General features: G+C 43.8%; 1 protein-coding gene across 1 annotated transcript in view; it reads left to right on the forward strand.

Moving 5' to 3' along the window:
• The window catches only part of LOC140717230 (protein phosphatase 1H-like), a 50,704-nt gene extending 34,015 nt beyond the window's left edge, over nucleotides 1-16,689 (forward strand). The window contains exons 6-10 of the mRNA XM_073030572.1: nucleotides 1,337-1,455; nucleotides 2,197-2,260; nucleotides 6,487-6,594; nucleotides 11,552-11,703; nucleotides 15,549-16,689. Of these exons, the coding sequence (XP_072886673.1) occupies nucleotides 1,337-1,455; nucleotides 2,197-2,260; nucleotides 6,487-6,594; nucleotides 11,552-11,703; nucleotides 15,549-15,687 (582 nt within the window). The 3' untranslated portion in view covers nucleotides 15,688-16,689. The remainder of the gene's footprint in view (nucleotides 1-1,336; nucleotides 1,456-2,196; nucleotides 2,261-6,486; nucleotides 6,595-11,551; nucleotides 11,704-15,548) is intronic.
• The last annotated feature ends 857 nt before the right edge of the window (nucleotides 16,690-17,546 follow it).

Consider the following 17,546-nt stretch of genomic DNA (forward strand, 5'->3'; position numbering starts at 1 on the left):
GGAGGATCTCAGCAGGTCGGGCAGCAGCTATAGAAATGAATAAACAGTCGATGTTTCAGGCCGAGACCCTCCTTCAGGACTGGGAAGGAAGGGAGGAGACACCGGAGTAAGAAGGAGGGGGGAGTGGAACGAAGATAGCTAGAAGGTGAGGCCAGGTGGGTAGGAAAGATAAAGGGCTGGGGAGAAAGGAATGTGATAGGAGAAGAGAGTAGATCCAGCCATCCTATCCAGCCCCTTTCACAGTTTTTCTCTGCCCCATCAGATTGATGAACAACTAGAGCTCCCCGGCTCACAGACCAGATTAGTCTATAACTCATTGAGGGCAGGAGTCAGGAATCGATTTCCATCTTATCTTCAATAGTGGGTGATCCCCAAGAGCTCTGCCTAAGTGTGGAGGTATAATGGGTAAATGATCAGGAATATTGCCTCAGTTGACTTCCAAACCATTGTTAACTCCAAAAAGTCCATTGTTTTAGCAGTCCCACCACAGCTGCATAATATGCCACAGTCTAGGAACTAATCTCAGTTTCTGTAATCTCCCCATTAACCTGTTCACCTAACTACCATCTACCTGACAGCTGGTTGTGCGGGAGGTATATGGTCACTGATATGTAAAACTACAATTTTCTCACAAAGCACAATGCTCAATATTGGTTCACCGTCCCCCATTTTAAAAATGTCACCCCTCCCCATCCTCAAAAGTATCTACATGAGGCAATGCCTCAAGAAGGTAATATCTATCATCAAAGATCCCCACCATCTGGGCCATGTCATCTTCTCATAGCTACCATCAGGTAGGAAGTATAGAGGCCCAAAATCCAACACAATAATAGTTACTTCCCTTTATCGATTTAAGAACCAATCTTCATAACTTCAATCAGTATAACCACACTATGACCGCTTTTGCGATACAATGCACATTGCTTTCTTTCTGTTCAAATTATGTTCATTCTTTATAATTTTGTATATTTTAAGCTTCTCTTGTGAATGATGTGTCTCTAATACTATGTGCCAGTGATCCTGCTATAAGCAAGTCTCTCATAGTTCAATACCCCACCCCCATGGATCCATCTATCTATGTAAAATGCTTAAACCTCCAACTCACTCATATCGCTTCTGCTCCAGGCCTTTATCACATCTCCAGTGTTCTTCACAGCACCATTGGTGTCTTCAGATGCCAAGATCTGTGCCCTAGAATTCCCTCCCTAAATCTCCAGTTTTCAATGCCTCCTTAAAAATTATCTTTAAAAACCAGTCCTCCATTACTTATCCTACCTTAGGTGAAAAAATTTGAACCTGTGGAAGATTTTACTAGATTATTTTTTTCTCTGTCTAGGGATATTTACAACCACATCTGCTTGGAAATGAGTTCACACATTTGGAATTTCCAAGGAGAATTCAGCACCGGGAAATTGGCCGCAAGATGTTGTTCCGTGATTATAGCATGACTGGTTGGTAAGAGTTGACCAACAATTTATTTTTAGAGACATTTTGCAAGATTTGAATATCGCACACAAAATGCTGGAGGAATGCAAGCAGATCAGGCAGCATCCACAGAGAGGAGTAAACTGTTGACATTTTGAGCCAAGACCCTTCATCAGGACTGGAAAGGAAGGGGGAAGAAGCCAGAATAAGAAGGTGGGGGGGGGGGGGTTGAGGAGTACAAGCTGACAGGTGGTAGGTGAGGCCAGGTGAGGGAGAAGGTAGGTGGGGGGAGGGGATGGGTGATGAAGTGAAAGGCTGGGAGGTGATAGGTGGAAAATGTAAAGGGTTGAAGAAAAAGGAATCTGAATGGACAGGGGAGTGGACAGGATTTGAACATTGCTGGCAAGACCAACCTCCTTTGTTCTTTCTGAATTGCCCTCAAGTGGGTGGTGACAAGCTGTTTCGTTTGACCTGCCGCAATCTTCCTGGTAGATAGAGGAGTAAACGGGTTTGGTAGGTGACAGCAGGGTGGGTGAGTTTCCAATAACACCTTGAGAGCACATTTGGGCAGATTGGCGTTGGATGTGAACTGAAAGAAAATAGTGGATAGAACAGTGGAAATAAGACTAGTTAATGATTATTCCAGAGATCTCGCATGAGATGAGATGAATGTTTCCATGGTTTATTACCTCTGCAAAAAAAAATGCATTTGTCCGACTCGCTGATCTAGTCGATGTGTATTCCTGCATCTCCTCCCCGTTCTTTTTGCAGGGCATACAAGACCATAGAAGAGGACGACTTGAAGTTCCCATTGGTGTATGGGGAAGGCAAAAAGGTAAGTGGTGCAACTAAAAGCAAGCTGCGATCACTTACAATAATTCAATGTCACATTTGTGTTCTGGAGGTGAGCATTCCAGAGATTTCTGGTGTTTCAACAGGTTAACAAAACTCTCACAACATCGTCATGGAGCACAGAAACAGGCCTTCCAGCCCACCTTGCCCATGCTGACCATACTAATCCCATTTATAAGCACTTGGCCCATAGCCTACAGTCACCTTTTGTATTCTTGACATAACCAAAAAACGCTTCACAGCCATGGTCATTGAAGTTTAGGCATTGCGATGTAGGGAAGATCAATTTATCTCACATTGAGTTACATCAATGAGCATTGAATTATCAGTTTTAAATAACCCACTCACCCTTTGTTCCTTTTCTATTCCTACCAGTCCACACAGGTCTCTCAGTCTCTTTGTCTGCCATTTCCATTCCTCATCCACCTTCCCCCTCCATTAGCTAGACTCATCACACTTCCCCTGCCTTCTTATTCGGACTGTTCCCCACCCCCTTCCTTTCCAGTCCTGATGAAGGGTCTTGGCTCGAAACATCAACTGTTTATTCCTCTCCATAGATGCTACCTGACCTTCTGAGTTCCTCCAGCATTTGGTGTGTGTTATTCTGGATTTCCAGTATTTGCAGAACTTTGTCTTTCCATCTACTCTGCACCTATTTGCCTGTCTACCTGAGATTCTCCTCCTTTGATTCACCTTTCCCTATGATTCCACTAACACCGACCAGCCTCTGTCCTGCCCGTTCCTCTCACATCTTTACATTGGCTGTCTTCCCACTACACTCTCAGTCCTGAATCAGTGTCAGAATAACAACCGGTTTGAGTTCACCAAGAGAACTCAGTTGTCCGTAAAAACTAAGGCCAGCCACAAGCGTTGAGGAGCAACACAAACAGTAACATTTCCTCCAGATAAAAGACATTCATCAACCATGGGATTGAGTTCAAGAGCCATGAGGTAATGTTACAGCTATATAGGACCCTGGTCAGACCCCACTTGGAGTACTGTGCTCAGTTCTGGTCACCTCATTACAGGAAGGGTGTGGAAACCACAGAAAGGGTGCAGAAGTGATTTATAAGGATATTGCCTGGATTGGGGAGCATGTCTTATGAGAATAGGTTGAGTGAACTTGGCCTTTTCTCCTTGAAGTGATGGAGGATGAGAGGTGACCCGATAGAGGTGTTTAAGATGATGAGAGCTATTGATCATGTGGATAGCCAGATGCTTCTTCCAAAACTGAAATGACTAACACAAGGGGGCATAGTTTTAAGATGCTTGGAAATAGGTACCTAGGGGATGTCGGTAAGTTTTTCCACACAGAGAGTGGTGGGTACGTGGAATGCACTGCCAGAGGCGGTGGTGGAAGTGGATACAATAGGGTCTTTTAAGAGCCTCTTAGTTAGGTACATGGAGCCTAGAAAAATAGAAAGGGAAATTTTAGGCAGTGTCTAGAGTGGGTTACATGGTTGGCACAACATTGTTGGCCGAAGGACCTGTAATGTGCTGTAGATTTCTACGTTCTGTGTTCATATCAGAGGATCTGCCCTGTGACCAGCACGTAAGCGTCATCACCAAGAAGGCACGACTGAAGTTCCATAGAAGCCCAGTAGAGGGTACACTAACTGGTTGCTTCATGGCCTGGCGTGGAACCAACAATGCCCAGGAATGGAAAAGTCTACAGAAAGTGGTGGATGTAGCCTGGTCCATCACAGGCAAAGCCCTCCCCCTCACTAAGCCACATCCATCATCAAGGACCCCCACAATCCAGGCCATGCTTTCTTCTCAATAGGACAATCGGGCAGAAAGTACAGCAGCTTGGGTCTTCCACCACCTGGTTCAGGAACAGTTATTACCCTACAACCATCAGGCTCCCGATCCAGCTCGGATAACCTCGTGCACCACAACCCTGACCTGATTCCAAAACCTGCACACTTGCTTTCATGGACTCCACGCGTTGTCATCTGCTGTATCCTGGTTTTCAGTCTCTGTTTATTTATAATTTTTCATAAATTCTATTTTGTTATTTTTCTGTAAGTCCCTGCAAGAAAGTGATTCTCTAGGTAGTTTATGACAACATATTGCAAATGAACTTTGATCATTACTTTGACTTCAAAGTTCAAAGTAAATTTATTATCAAAGAATGTATACCCTATACTGCTTAACCTTGAGATTCATCCTCTTGCAGGCGGCCACGAAACAAAGAACCAGAACAGAATCCACAAAAAAACCCTACATGACAAATGCTACCAAACATCCAATGTGCAAAAAAAAACCAAATTATGGAAATGGTTGGCCAGAAAGAACTACAGTCTGCAAATTAGTGGATTTGAATGAATCAGGGACAGGGGAAGTAGACAAACCAATTGTCTTTGATTCCCCCATTTTGTGAACTCTGAACTGATTCTGTTACAAGGTTCTACCCTTGTAATAATGATCAGAGGGGCACAGAGAGAATTTGTATTTACCGACACGTAACCTTTATTGTCTCAAATAAAAGCACATGGGTTCACAAACTAACTGCCTGTGTGCACACCCACTGGAATTCCCTGACGCTTTATGAACAGTCAATGAAGAAAAAGGATATTATCTAGAAGAGGTGTCTAAGCTGGCCAGGCATTCCTCGTGGTCCCGATCTCCATGTTTCTGTGGGAGTCCTCCTCATCTGCAATGGTTGGCCTCTGGTTGCTGGGGAATTATTGTACATGGATTTCCTGACTCTTTTAATGTTCCTCATCAGTTGAATTGATGGAACTCCATCCCTTTGACTCAAAGTCACCTGACCTACCTGGGTCACCTTCTTACTGACTCTAGTCCAGGGCTACAACCAACATTGTTCTATATTTATGCCCCCTAGCCTCATGTATTTGTTCCTTTCAACTCTGACTGGTTCAAATCAGTCAATCTAAGTAACCCAGATACTGAGTCTAATGAGAATACAGATTAGCAACACACACAAAATGCTGGTAGAACACAGCAGGCCAGGCAGCATCTATAGGAAGAAGCACTGCCGACGTTTCAGGCGGAGACCGTTCATCAGGACTAACTGAAAGGAAAGATAGTAAGAGATTTGAAAGTAGGAGCGGAGGGGGAAATGTGAAATTATAGGAGAAGACCGGAGGGGGTGGGGTGAAGCTGAGAGCCAGAAAGGTGATTGGCAAAAGGGATACAGAGCTGGAGAAGGGAAAGGATCATGGGATGGGAGGTCTAGGGAGAAAGAAAGTGGGAGGGGAGCACCAGAGGGAGATTGACAACAGGCAGAGTGATGGGCTTAGAGAGAAAAAAAGGGGGAGAGGGAAAAATCTAAGTATATCAGGGATGGGGAGATTACAGATTACTTCTTTGGTAGGTCTGGCACTTTACATTATAAATAGCTAACGGTCTCGGGTTTAGCAGGCCATTACCTGAAGCTCCTTGTGTCCACATTAAATTGCTCTGTTTAGATTATCCTAGAGTAAGAATCAGTTTAGAGTTCACAAAATGGGGGAAACAAAGACAATTGGTTGTCTTTGAACCATGGAGTCTCTGAAAGTGAGTCCACAGCCACAGAGCCAGTTCACTGCTGAGGCAACACAGGAGCCCGATGGCTACAGGCCACAGCTGAGAGCCAGTTCACTGCTAAGGTAACAGGAGCCCCGGTCCAGGCCACAGCTGAGAGCCAGTTCACTGCTGAGGTAACACAAGAGCCCCGATGGCTCCAGGCCACAGCTGAGAGCCAGTTCACTGCTGAGGTAACAGGAGCCCCGGTAGCTGCAGGCCACAGCTGAGAGCCAGTTCACTGCTGAGGTAACAGGAGCCCCGGTAGCTGCAGGCCACAGCTGAGAGCCAGTTCACTGCTGAAGTAACACAGGAGCCCGATGGTGCTGAGATAACACAAGAGCCTGATGGCTGCAGGCCACAGCTGAGAGTCTGTTCAACGCTGAGGTAACACAGGAGCCCGATGGCTCCAGGCCACAGCTGCAGAGTTAATCAGGACTGAGGTAACACAGGAGCCTAGTGGCTACAGGTCACACCTGAGAGTCAGTTCAGCACTGAAGTGAATAAAGCTTTACAATGTAGTGAGCCGAACACTGATTCATCCTTTGGCCTCAGCCTCGACACCTTAATCTTTTTCATCTGACTCGGCACATAAATATCGGGTCATTTTTCGCTCTTAGGCCTGGGCCCCATTGCTTTAACTTTTCAGTAATGATTGTGAATTACTGACTGTCTCAACAGGCACGTGTCATGGCAACTATAGGAGTAACTCGAGGACTGGGAGATCACGATTTGAAGGTTCATTGTTCCAACATCCACATCAAACCTTTCTTGTCCTGCATGCCAGAGGTGAGAACTATTGATAGATGCTGTCAATAATACTAATTGTATCAGGAAATAATTACCTCAGAGTTACTCAGTAGATATATAAAGAGAATCTGAAACTCTCCCCATCATGTCCAGTACTTGAGTTGAGGCAGATCAGGGATTCAAAATAACGGGGTGAATTCCAATGTTGGCTTTGCTTGTGAGAAATACTTGGAATTTCCCTTTTTTTCAAACCCAGGGGGTTCTACCTTTTAACATTTGGAAATTTCAGACTCTGGTTGCATATTGATTTGATAGCCAAACTGTAAATGTGGATTTCTGACTACATATCATGTCCACAAATAGTATCACACTTGCCCCTCTGGCTCACCAAGCTGTGCTGCCTAGCAACCCACTGATTACACTAGCCTAATCACAGGGCAATTTACAGTAACCTACTAACCGGTACATCTTTGGACTAAGGGAAGAAACCGGAGGAAACCCACATGCGCACGGGAAGAACTTTCTTACAGACGATGCCGGAATTGCAAACTCTGAGCTCCAACCCCCCAAGCTATAATAGTGCCACGCTGACTGCTACACTACCACGGCACCCCAAATATTTCAGTACTAAGAAGCCCTACTAGACTGAGACAAGTTATCAATCTGGATATTCATGGGAAGGCCATAACTAGGCCTTTTTTTCAAGTTCCTGCTGCCCTGTTACATCTGATCTTGTTGCCTCAATTTGCCTCTATTTCAAAGGTCCAGCAGAGGGCAACAGATGATCTGAGAGAAACAGGAATTCAAGTCAATCTCCTTGTTGTATGCACAAGTGTGATGATAGGTACAGATAAACCGAAAGACTTGCAGCAGGATCACGGGCACATGGATACAGACAACATACAAAAACATAAATTGTACAAAAATACCATGTAGTTAAAGATAGACTGTACAACAAGCAAGATATTAGTGCAAGAAGAAACAAAGACACAATTGAAAGCCATGAAATGGACTTGAGCTAGACTGGACTTTAAGTAGCAGTTCTGCTTTGCTAATGCATTCAGGTTGAATTTTACACTGTCATAAGGTCATCACCCTCCTGGAGGTGGGGGACTTTTGATGGGTCTTCTGCGCTGTGTATTTCTTACACTTGGCAGCAGTCCACTTCTCTTCTGAAATATCAGCAGAACAAAGCTCGTGCTCTGCAGACGTAGGAACTCCCTGGAAAGGCACAAGAAAGCCTGAGAACATCCATGATTCCATTCTTGTTTGAAAATCCTGTTGAAGATGGATATTTGGTGGGTGGGCACCAATAAACTGGACAATTGAAAATGAGGAGCCTTTAAATGAAATAATTAGAGAACAGGGGTGATGTGATGGATGCAGAGGCTGTTGGGGAGATAGATGTGGACTGCATTGCTGATATGCCTGGAGACAGGCGTGGTGGTGGTGAATCAGAGCAGATGTTCAGGAAATACACTCAGGACCACTTTATTGTGTACAATCGTATTCCTGTTTGTTAATGCAAGTATCTACTCAGCCAATCATGTGGCAGCAGCTTAATGCATAAAAGCATGCAGACATGATCAAGAGGTTCAGTTGTTGTTCAGACCAAATATCAGAATGGGGAAGAAATATGATCTAAGTGACTTTGACTGTTGAATGATTGTTGGTGGCAGACAGGGTGGTTTGAGTATCTCAGAAACTGCTGATCACCTGGGATTTTCACACACGGCAGTCTCGAGAGTTTACAGAGAATGGTGTGAAAAACGAAAAAACATCCAATGAGCGACAGTTCTGTTGATGAAAATGCCTTGTTAGTGAGAGAGGTCAGAGGAGAATGACCAGACTGGTTCAAGCTGACAGGAAGACAACAGTAAATCAAATAACCATGCGTTACCACAGTAGTGTGCAGAAGAACATCTCTGAATTCACAACGTAGTCGAACCTTGATGTGGATGGGGTACAGCAGCAGAAGATCACAAATGTACACTCTGTGACCGAAGGTACCTAATAAAGTGGCCACTGTGAAGGCTCCATCAGCAAGAGCAGTAGGCCTCATCTTGAGAACTGGTATGGAAGAGATGGAGAAATAGAGGAAAAATGGGATGTTATTCTTACAGGAGGAAGGTATAGTTGAGGTGGTTGCATGAGTCAGTGGATTTATAAAGGATGTCAGTGACAAGTCATTCTCCTGAGGTAGAGATACAGAGATCTGGAAATGGAAGAGAAATGTCAGGTGAATTTGAGGGTAGGGTGGGGAACATGATGAAATGGCTGAACTCTGCATGAAAGCATGAAGCAGCACCAATACAGTGATCAATAGAAACATAGAAAACCTACAGCACAATACAGGCCCTTAGGCCCACAAAGTTGTGCCGAACATGTCCCATCTGTTACAGATAAAGAGCTGGGAGGCATGCGGGAAAGAAAACTTGCAATAAGGACAATACCATGTGGCCAACAAAAAAGGCTAAAGTATATCTAGGGCCTATGTGAGTGTCCACTTGCTTTTAGTAGGAAGTGGAGGGAATTTTAAGAGAAGTTGTTGAGGGCAAGAATGAAATTGAAGACCTTAAGACCATACTGATGCAAACGGAGATGTATAGAGACTGGATGATCATGGTAGAATCGGGAGCAGGGAATTTGATTTAATGAAATGTTGAAGACTATCAGAGAAGGCCTGTAGATCTGGAGGCTGGTGGGGTGAAAGGCAAGGACCAAAGAAACTGCTCTGTATCAAAGGAACTCACTTCCACCCATTTCCAGTCCTCTGGTACCCACCAGGGACCTCCATTCTATCCCACATTTCTCTGTTCTCCCTACTCTAATACTCCCCTCGGTCTCTCTTTCCTCTCCCTCCTCTGATTTCACCCTAGCTCCAAATACTGTCTTGTCTTCACCATCCCTCCTGAACACCCACTCTTCAATGCTGAACAGTCTGTCCATAGCAGAGGCCTTGCCTCTGGCATTCCAATGCCTGCATCTTATTGAGTTCCAGGCCTGACACGATATCAAGTTATTCCATTGCCTATTTCTTCAGCATGAAGTCCTCACCCCCACTCCCCATGATAATCTCCTCTCCCATCTCCAACCTTCCTCTTCTAATTGTATTCACCCTTCTGCTTTTTACCCTCTCTTGATCTTTTCATTTCCAATAGCCAACTCTTCTCTCATTTGAAGAAGGGGACCTACGTCTGCAAGTGGAGAATTAGCAGACAGTTCAATAAATGAGGGAACTAGAAGTGAACACAAGTAAATGGGTGAATTGGGGAAGGCAACCAAAGCCTGGGTGATAGTTGGTGGCGGGGGGGGGGGGGGGTGGTGTTGTGTTAGTAAATGGGTGAATTGAAGCAGACCACCAGCTAGTGAGCAAATTGGAGAAAGGTGCCAGTGGATGAAAGTATTTGTGTAATGCATCACTGATTTGGTAGAGGTACGCAGGTAAATGAATAAAGTGGAGGAGAGTTTAAGGTAGGATGTCATGAAATCAGTGAGTTGTGGGGAGGGCAACTGAAAATGAGTGAATTGGAGTGATGGCAGCAGCAGATGATCTGTGGGGAGCATGCATGGACTTGGAGTGGAGCTCCACAGATAATGATCTAATGTGTGCCTACTTGTAGCAATATGCTGACAACGTTCAGAAATGGCTGACATCTACAACTGAGCCATGTAATCATTTGTGGGTGAAGTAATTTCCCATGACATCCAAGATACCTGCACATCACCAGATTGCCCACCATCAACATCCCAGCCAAAACCTTAACTGGACCACGCACATAAAATAAGGTTGATACGAGATCAGATCAGAGGTGGATATCCTGCAGTGAGTGAATTGTCACTTGACTCCCAAAGTCCACCATCTGGTGAACATGAGTCAGGAGTATAACAAAATAGTACTTTCCAAAATATTGTGGGTCCTTCAGAAAGGTCTCAGCTCGAAATATCAATTGTCTATTCATTTCCATGCACGCAGCCTGACCTGCTGAGTTCCATCAGCATTTTGTGTGTGTTGCTTTGGATTTTCAGCATCTGCAGATTTTCTGGTGTTCATGTAACAAAATATTTTCCAACAATATTCAAGATCCACGTTATTGTAACTAGCTTCATGGTGTGCCTAAACATTCACTCGTCTCTACCACATAGAAAGAAGAAAACGGGTTGTATGAACTTGGGAAGGCCACTGCTTTTTCAAAGATTAACTTTAATTGTCACGTGTATATTGAAACATACCAAGAAATCCGTCATTTATGTGAACGACCAGCACAGTCCGAGGCTGTGCTGGGGGGGCAGCCTGCAAGCATCACCATGCTTCCAGTGCCAACATAGTATGCCCACAACTCACCTACCAAACTTGTAGGTCTTTAGAATGTGGGCGTAAACCAGGGCACCTAAAGGAAATGCATGCGGTCATGGAGAGAATGTACAGATTCTTTACAGATAGCGGCTGGAATTGAACTTGGGTCACTGGCGTTGTAGGATGTTACACTAACTACTATGCTACCGCACCATTCCTGAGTGCAAGGTCCCTTCCATTTTACATACCACCCTCATTTACGATTATGCTTTTTGTTCCTGGTTCTAAATCCTGGAATTCCCTACCCTACAGTATCGTGAAAGTGTCTTCACAAAAATGAGGTTAACTCTGCCATTGCCATGAGGTTTTGCCATCAATTCCACATCGGTCAAATTAAGAAATAAGTGAATTAAATATTTAGTGGTCATAAAGGGAATCCGTTATGGATTTCAGGAGAAACTCCTTCATCCAGAATGCAATTATACAATGTAAACCAGCTGCCACAAATGACGAGGTATATTGCATCGCTGTGTTTGATAGGAGTCTATAATGACGTTGGGGAAAGAGAAATCAAAGGCTGCATTGTGTGGGTGGGACAAATAGTTGTATGAACCTGCAGGCTTCAATGGCCTGTCAGTGAGCAGTAAGCAGTGTAGCTCTGTGCAACTTGTTCAATAAAATCTTTTGTTATTCCGGCAGGTGAAAGTTTATGATGTGAAAAAGTATGAGCATAGTATGGATGATGTTATAGTGATGGGGACAGATGGCCTGTGGGACGTGGTCTCAGATCGTGAGGTGGCTGATACAGTCATTCACGTGCTTTCCAACTGTGATCCTGATGACCCCAACAGGTTTGTGAACTTGATATGGTTTTCTCACAAAACGAAGGTTCAGGACATGAAATTAAAAAGAGAGGATGGGCTTATTCAGCATCTTTCAGATTCAGATTTGCTTATCATATTCACATCAAAACATACAGTGAAATGTGACACAGCAGCTGTAGATTTACTCTTGTTTGTGAGTGAAATGTGCCATTTGTGTTAACGACCAACATGCCCAAGGATGTACTGTGACGCTCATTCCATCACCAAAATATCACACTCACAGTGTTCAACAGGACAACACAAGCAGCAGAAACAACAACAGAGCAAAATAAGACTCCTTCACTCTGTGTGTATTAAAACGCTGAGTAATAACTGCAGTGTAGGTCACTGTAGCAACATAGGAAATGCAATTACTAATTTGAGCACAGTAGGCTCTCATGAACACCAATAGATTAATAACCAAATAACCTGTTTAGGTGACTTTAGCTGAGGGATAACTGTTGATCAGAACATCAAGGAAAATTTCCTTCATGCCTCCAACTTTCACCCTGCCCTCAAATTTACCTGGTCCATTTCCGGCACTTCCCTTTCTTGATCTTTCTGTCTCTGTCTCTGGAGACAGCTTATCTGCTGATGTCTACTATAAGCCTACGGACTCTCACAGCTACCTGGACTATTCCTCTTCCCACCCTGTCTCTTGCAAAAATGCCATCCCCTTCTCGCAATTCCTCCGTCTCCGCCGCATCTGCTCTCAGGGTGAGACTTTCCATTCCAGGATGAAGGAGGTGTCTTCCTTTTTAAAAGAAAAGGGCTTCCCTTCCTCCACCATCAACTCTGCTCTCAAACGCATCTCTCCCATTTCACACACATCTGCCCTCACCCCATCCTCCCACCACACCACTAGGGATAGGGTTCCCCTTGTCCTCACCTACAACCCCACCAGCCTCCGTGTCCAACATATAATTCTCCGTACCTTCTGCCACCTCCAACGGGATCCCACTACCAAACACATCTTTCCTTCCCCCCCTCTTTCTGCTTTCCATAGGAATCGCTCCCTATGCGACTCCCTTGTCCATTCATACCCCCCATCCCTTCCCACCAATCTCCCACCTGGCACTTACCCTTGTAAGCAGAACAAGTGCTACATCTGCCCTTACTCTTCCTCCCTCGCCACCATTCAGGGCCCCAGACAGTCCTTCCAGGTGAGGCGACACTTCACCTGTGAGTCGGCTGGTGTGATATACTGCGTCTGGTGCTCCCGGTGTGGCCTTTTATATATTGGTGAGACCCGACACAGACTGGGAGACCGTTTGGCTGAACACCTACATTCTGTCCGCCAGAGAAAGCAGGATCTCCCAGTGGCCACACATTTTAATTCCACATCCCATTCCCATTCTGATATGTCAATCCATGGCCTCTTCTACTGTCAAGATGAAGCCACACTCAGGTTGGAGGAACAACACCTTATATTCTGTCTGGATAGCCTCCAACATGATGGCATGAACATTAACTTACGTGAATGCCCCTCCTCCCCTTCTTACCCCATCTCTTATTTATTTATTTGTTTGTTTATTTATTATTTTCCCCTTTTTTCTCTCTCTCTGTCCCTCTCACAATAACTCCTTGCCTGCTCTCCATCTCCCTCTGGTGCTCCCCTCCCCCTTTCTTTCTCCCTAGGCCTCCTGTCCTCTCCCTTCTCCAGCTGTGTATCCCTTTTGCCCATCAACTTTCCAGCTCTTAGCTTCACCCCACCCCCTCCCACTGTCAAATCTCTTACTATCTCTTCTTTCAGTTAGTCCTGACGAAGGGTCTCGGCCCGAAACGTTGACTGTACTTCTTCCTATAGATGCTGTCTGGCCTGCTGCGTTCCACCAGAATTTTGTGTGTGTTGAAGGAAAATTTCCCAGCTTTTTCAAATAAGTAATAGGGTTTTTTTTCACTGACCATCTGAAATGAGAAAAAAACAAGTCGTAATTAAAAATCTGTCAGCACCAGGGGCAGTGCTGTACTCCTTGAGGACTACATCAAGGATGTCAGTTTGGACTTTTACTTTAGACAACGGAGTGTAGTTTTAGTGGTGTATTTCTTAATTCCATTAAGCTTTTCATAGTTCTCTGAACTTAGGCACTCTAGCCCAAAAATAATGACCCAGAAAGCCAACATATAAGCATCCACTGGGACAACAAACGTTCCATGTAAGCACAATCTGCGGCACACTCACACAAGGAACAGAAGCCTATGTGGTCATCAGATTCTAGCAGCCAATGAGTCTCTGCTTAGTATAAACATGGAAAAAGTTGAATCACTCCTTGTCATTACAATCTTTTATGGATTCATACAAAACAGACAGAGGTCCTTTAGCCTGTGCCAGCTCTTTGAAAGAGTTATCCAATTAGTCCAGTTCCACCTATTCCCCATAGTCCAACAAATTTATCCTTTCCAAATACATATCTCATTCTTTTCTGAAAGTTGCTATTGAATCTGCTTCCCCTACTGATTTGGACTGTGAACGATATAAAAACAGCTTTCAGCATTAAAAAAATAATTCTCCTCATCTACTCCTTGTTTAAGCGTCCTGTGATTTATTATCCATCCGTACATTGGCAGCAGCTTTTGCCTAATTATTCCGTTAAAATTATTCCCAATATTCCACAATTAACTCTCTTCCAAACTTTAGCTTCAGGGGACAAAAAGAATCTCAGCACCTCGCGTCTCGCCAAGTAACTGAAGCTTCTCATCTTGCGTACAGTTTTGGTAAAATGTCTCATATTTGTAAAGCAGAGGTCAGGAGTGGGTCCGCTATTGATGCAACTGCCACTCACTATCTAGACTCCGCAGCAGTACTGCTGGCGAAGGAAAAGCTTGCACCTATATAGAGATTTTCATTGAGTTAGAGAATCCCAAAACATTTTACAATTAATGAAACACACCTAACATATTGCCCTTAGTAATCAGACCGTAATATAAACCATTTTTAAATGAGGTGGAAGTATTTAAAAGGTTCCGTAATATAACCAATAATTAGAGTTGCCAGGCCTCCAGCATTTTCCTGGAACCATTTAGGAACTGACAAATTAATCTTCAGCACACTGCAAGGGATCTGGTAGAGAGAGAAGTAGAAGTATTGACTGCTTTCAGCTATAAAAATATTTGAGGTAAGGTGAAAGGATATTAGGCTGAGCACCAAAAAATCATCCAACTGAGCTGCAAATATTCGGTTGAATTTCAGTTGGCTGTTTGAAACCATGTGTAGGGCTTGTAATATTGGCCATATGGAGTGGATGGGTGGGATTATAGGGTGGGGAGCATTGTAATGGAAACCTCCTGGAATGTGTCCAAATCGAATTGACAGATTTCTTTGCAAATTGAGAATCCAGCTTGATTTGCTTCCCTCTAAATGAATTTATTCTTTTATATATTTCTTATCCTATTCCCCATTGAATTTAGAATGTTGCTGAGAAAAATTAATGAGAAATGTCATTATTCAGAATTACTGAAATATGAAACTTTTTTTATCTAGGTGTTAGTCAAATCAAGTAGATTAAGTGTTTCCTTATAGAGAATCCCAAAGCATTTTACAATGAGTGAAGTACTCCTAACGCATTGTCCTTAGAATCAAGCTGTAATATAAACCTTATAAAGGAGAAGGGGACATTGAAAAATTGGGACAAGTCGTACAGTACCTCAGCGCAGAAGCATGCCCTTTGGCCCATCTATTACTTCTGTCTAGCCCCATTGACCTGCACTGGACCATACCCCTCCATACCCTTCCCATTCATGCAGTGAAACTTATGTTGAGCATAAACACCAAATAGCTAAGTGCCCAATTTGCGCTTTACTTTCTATATGTTTCCATGTGATTCTCTCTACAGGTTCACACTGGCAGCCCAGGACTTGGTGATGAAATCCCGCGGAGTTTTGAAGGACCATGGGTGGCGATTGTCAAATGACAGGCTGGGCTCAGGTGACGACATATCCGTGTTTGTCATTCCTCTTTATGGGCACACGTGATTGGCCTTCGGGGCGACCAATCCTTCAGCTCTGCAAAGACTAGAAAATGGATCTATCCGTCTGTGAATAATGGAGGCACAAGAGACTGTATGCTGGAATCTGGAGCAAAAAAACCCACAATGTTGTGGAGGAACTCAGGCACCATCTGTGGAGGGAAATGGGCAATCTGGTTAATAGACCAGTCCAGATCGAAGGTCTTGGCCTGAAGCGTCAACCGTCCATTTCCATCCCCTGATGCTGTCTGACCCATTGAGTTCATAGACTGCAGAACAGTACAGCGCAGGAACAGGCACTTTGCCCCATGATATTGTGCAGAATTCCTGCCGCTGATTTTTGCTGCATCTCTAAGTAACCTTTTTAAATTGGGTTGTTCCCCACGAGTATAATACAGTATAATCCCTCTTGAAAGCAGGAGCTTGCACTTGTGAGTGCCTTTCATAACCTCACAGCATTCCAAAGTGTCTTAAGGTTGTGTAGTCAGTGCAGGAATGTCTGAAATCTGTCTCTCAACCTGCGTATTACAAATTCCTAAGAAAATGTGATAAATGGTACAGTAAATCAAATTATTGAGCCTTAGTCAAGACCAAATATAAGCATTAACAACCACGTGCACACTCCTGCAGTTTTTCAAGTTTATATCCACCTGCGATGAGCTTCAGTTCAAAATCTTATCCAAAAGACTGCATTTCAGTATTGTACTGAGAGCTGGTGTGGTTTGGATTATCAGGTCTCTGGAACAGGGCATGAACACTCAATCCTGAGGCTGTTAAGGAAGAGATTTTCCACTGAGGTATGCTGACAAATTCCTTACGTACACTTCTAATTTCTGCAAAGAACTAAATCTTTCAGAATATATCTTGAGACTGGCTACTGATGAGGTCACGGTACCCTGCTGGGTGATCACGATGTTCTGAGAAAGTCAAGTTCAAAGCTAAGTGCTGACAATGCCGGAGATCTGAAGTAGAAATAAAATTACTGAAATAAAATAAAGTTTCAAACTGACCTCATCTACGTGCTTTATTATGACTAACCTGCAATCTCTGGACTTTATAGGTATTAATGAAGTGAGGGACAATTGACACTCTGTAAATATATAACATTAACACAAATGCCGGAGATGACAGGTGTATTTAGACTAGCCACAATTTCCCCTGGAATATCCAGGAATTGAAGATCCAGGATATGTCTTTGACCAAGATGTCCAAGAGAAAAATTATAATGGGCAAGGATAATGTTCTTTTCTTTGAGCACTTTAAAAACTTACTAAAAATGTTAACATTTTGCATGTTAACATTCTGCAGATGCTGGAAATCGAAAGCAACATACATGCAATGCTGGAGGGACTTAGCCCAAAATGTCGACAGTCTAGTCATTGCCATAGATCCTGCCTGACCTGCTGAGTTCCTCCAGCATTTTGTATGCGTTACTAAAAATATAGATTGTAAGGAAAAAGACTGGACGAGTAGTTTAAAATGAGGAGCACAGGGAAGTGGCAACTCTATAGTTAAGAGTCTTGGCATTTATTCAGCCAGAAGGACCTAATGTAATTTCTTTCCCCTGTCACCCACCTTCCCAAGGCAGGATCCAGCTGTTAAATGATAATCACACAAAAGACAGCGGGTGCTGGGATCTGGGACAACAAAAAATCTGTTAGAGGAACTCAGCAGTTTGCAGTTCATCTGTGAACAGATGAGGGTATTGGCACCAATAGTCCTGATGCAAGACTTTGACCTGAAACTGGACAATTTCCTTCACCCCACAGAGGCTACTTTACCCAGAATACCTCCAGCAGATCATTGCCATTAAACAACGATTCTTGAGCTTTCATTTTGCTTAATGCCAACAGGCGCTTGTTCAAT

Source organism: Hemitrygon akajei, chromosome 27, assembly GCF_048418815.1.
Source record: "Hemitrygon akajei chromosome 27, sHemAka1.3, whole genome shotgun sequence".
In the NCBI taxonomy this organism is placed as follows: Eukaryota; Metazoa; Chordata; class Chondrichthyes; order Myliobatiformes; family Dasyatidae; genus Hemitrygon; species Hemitrygon akajei.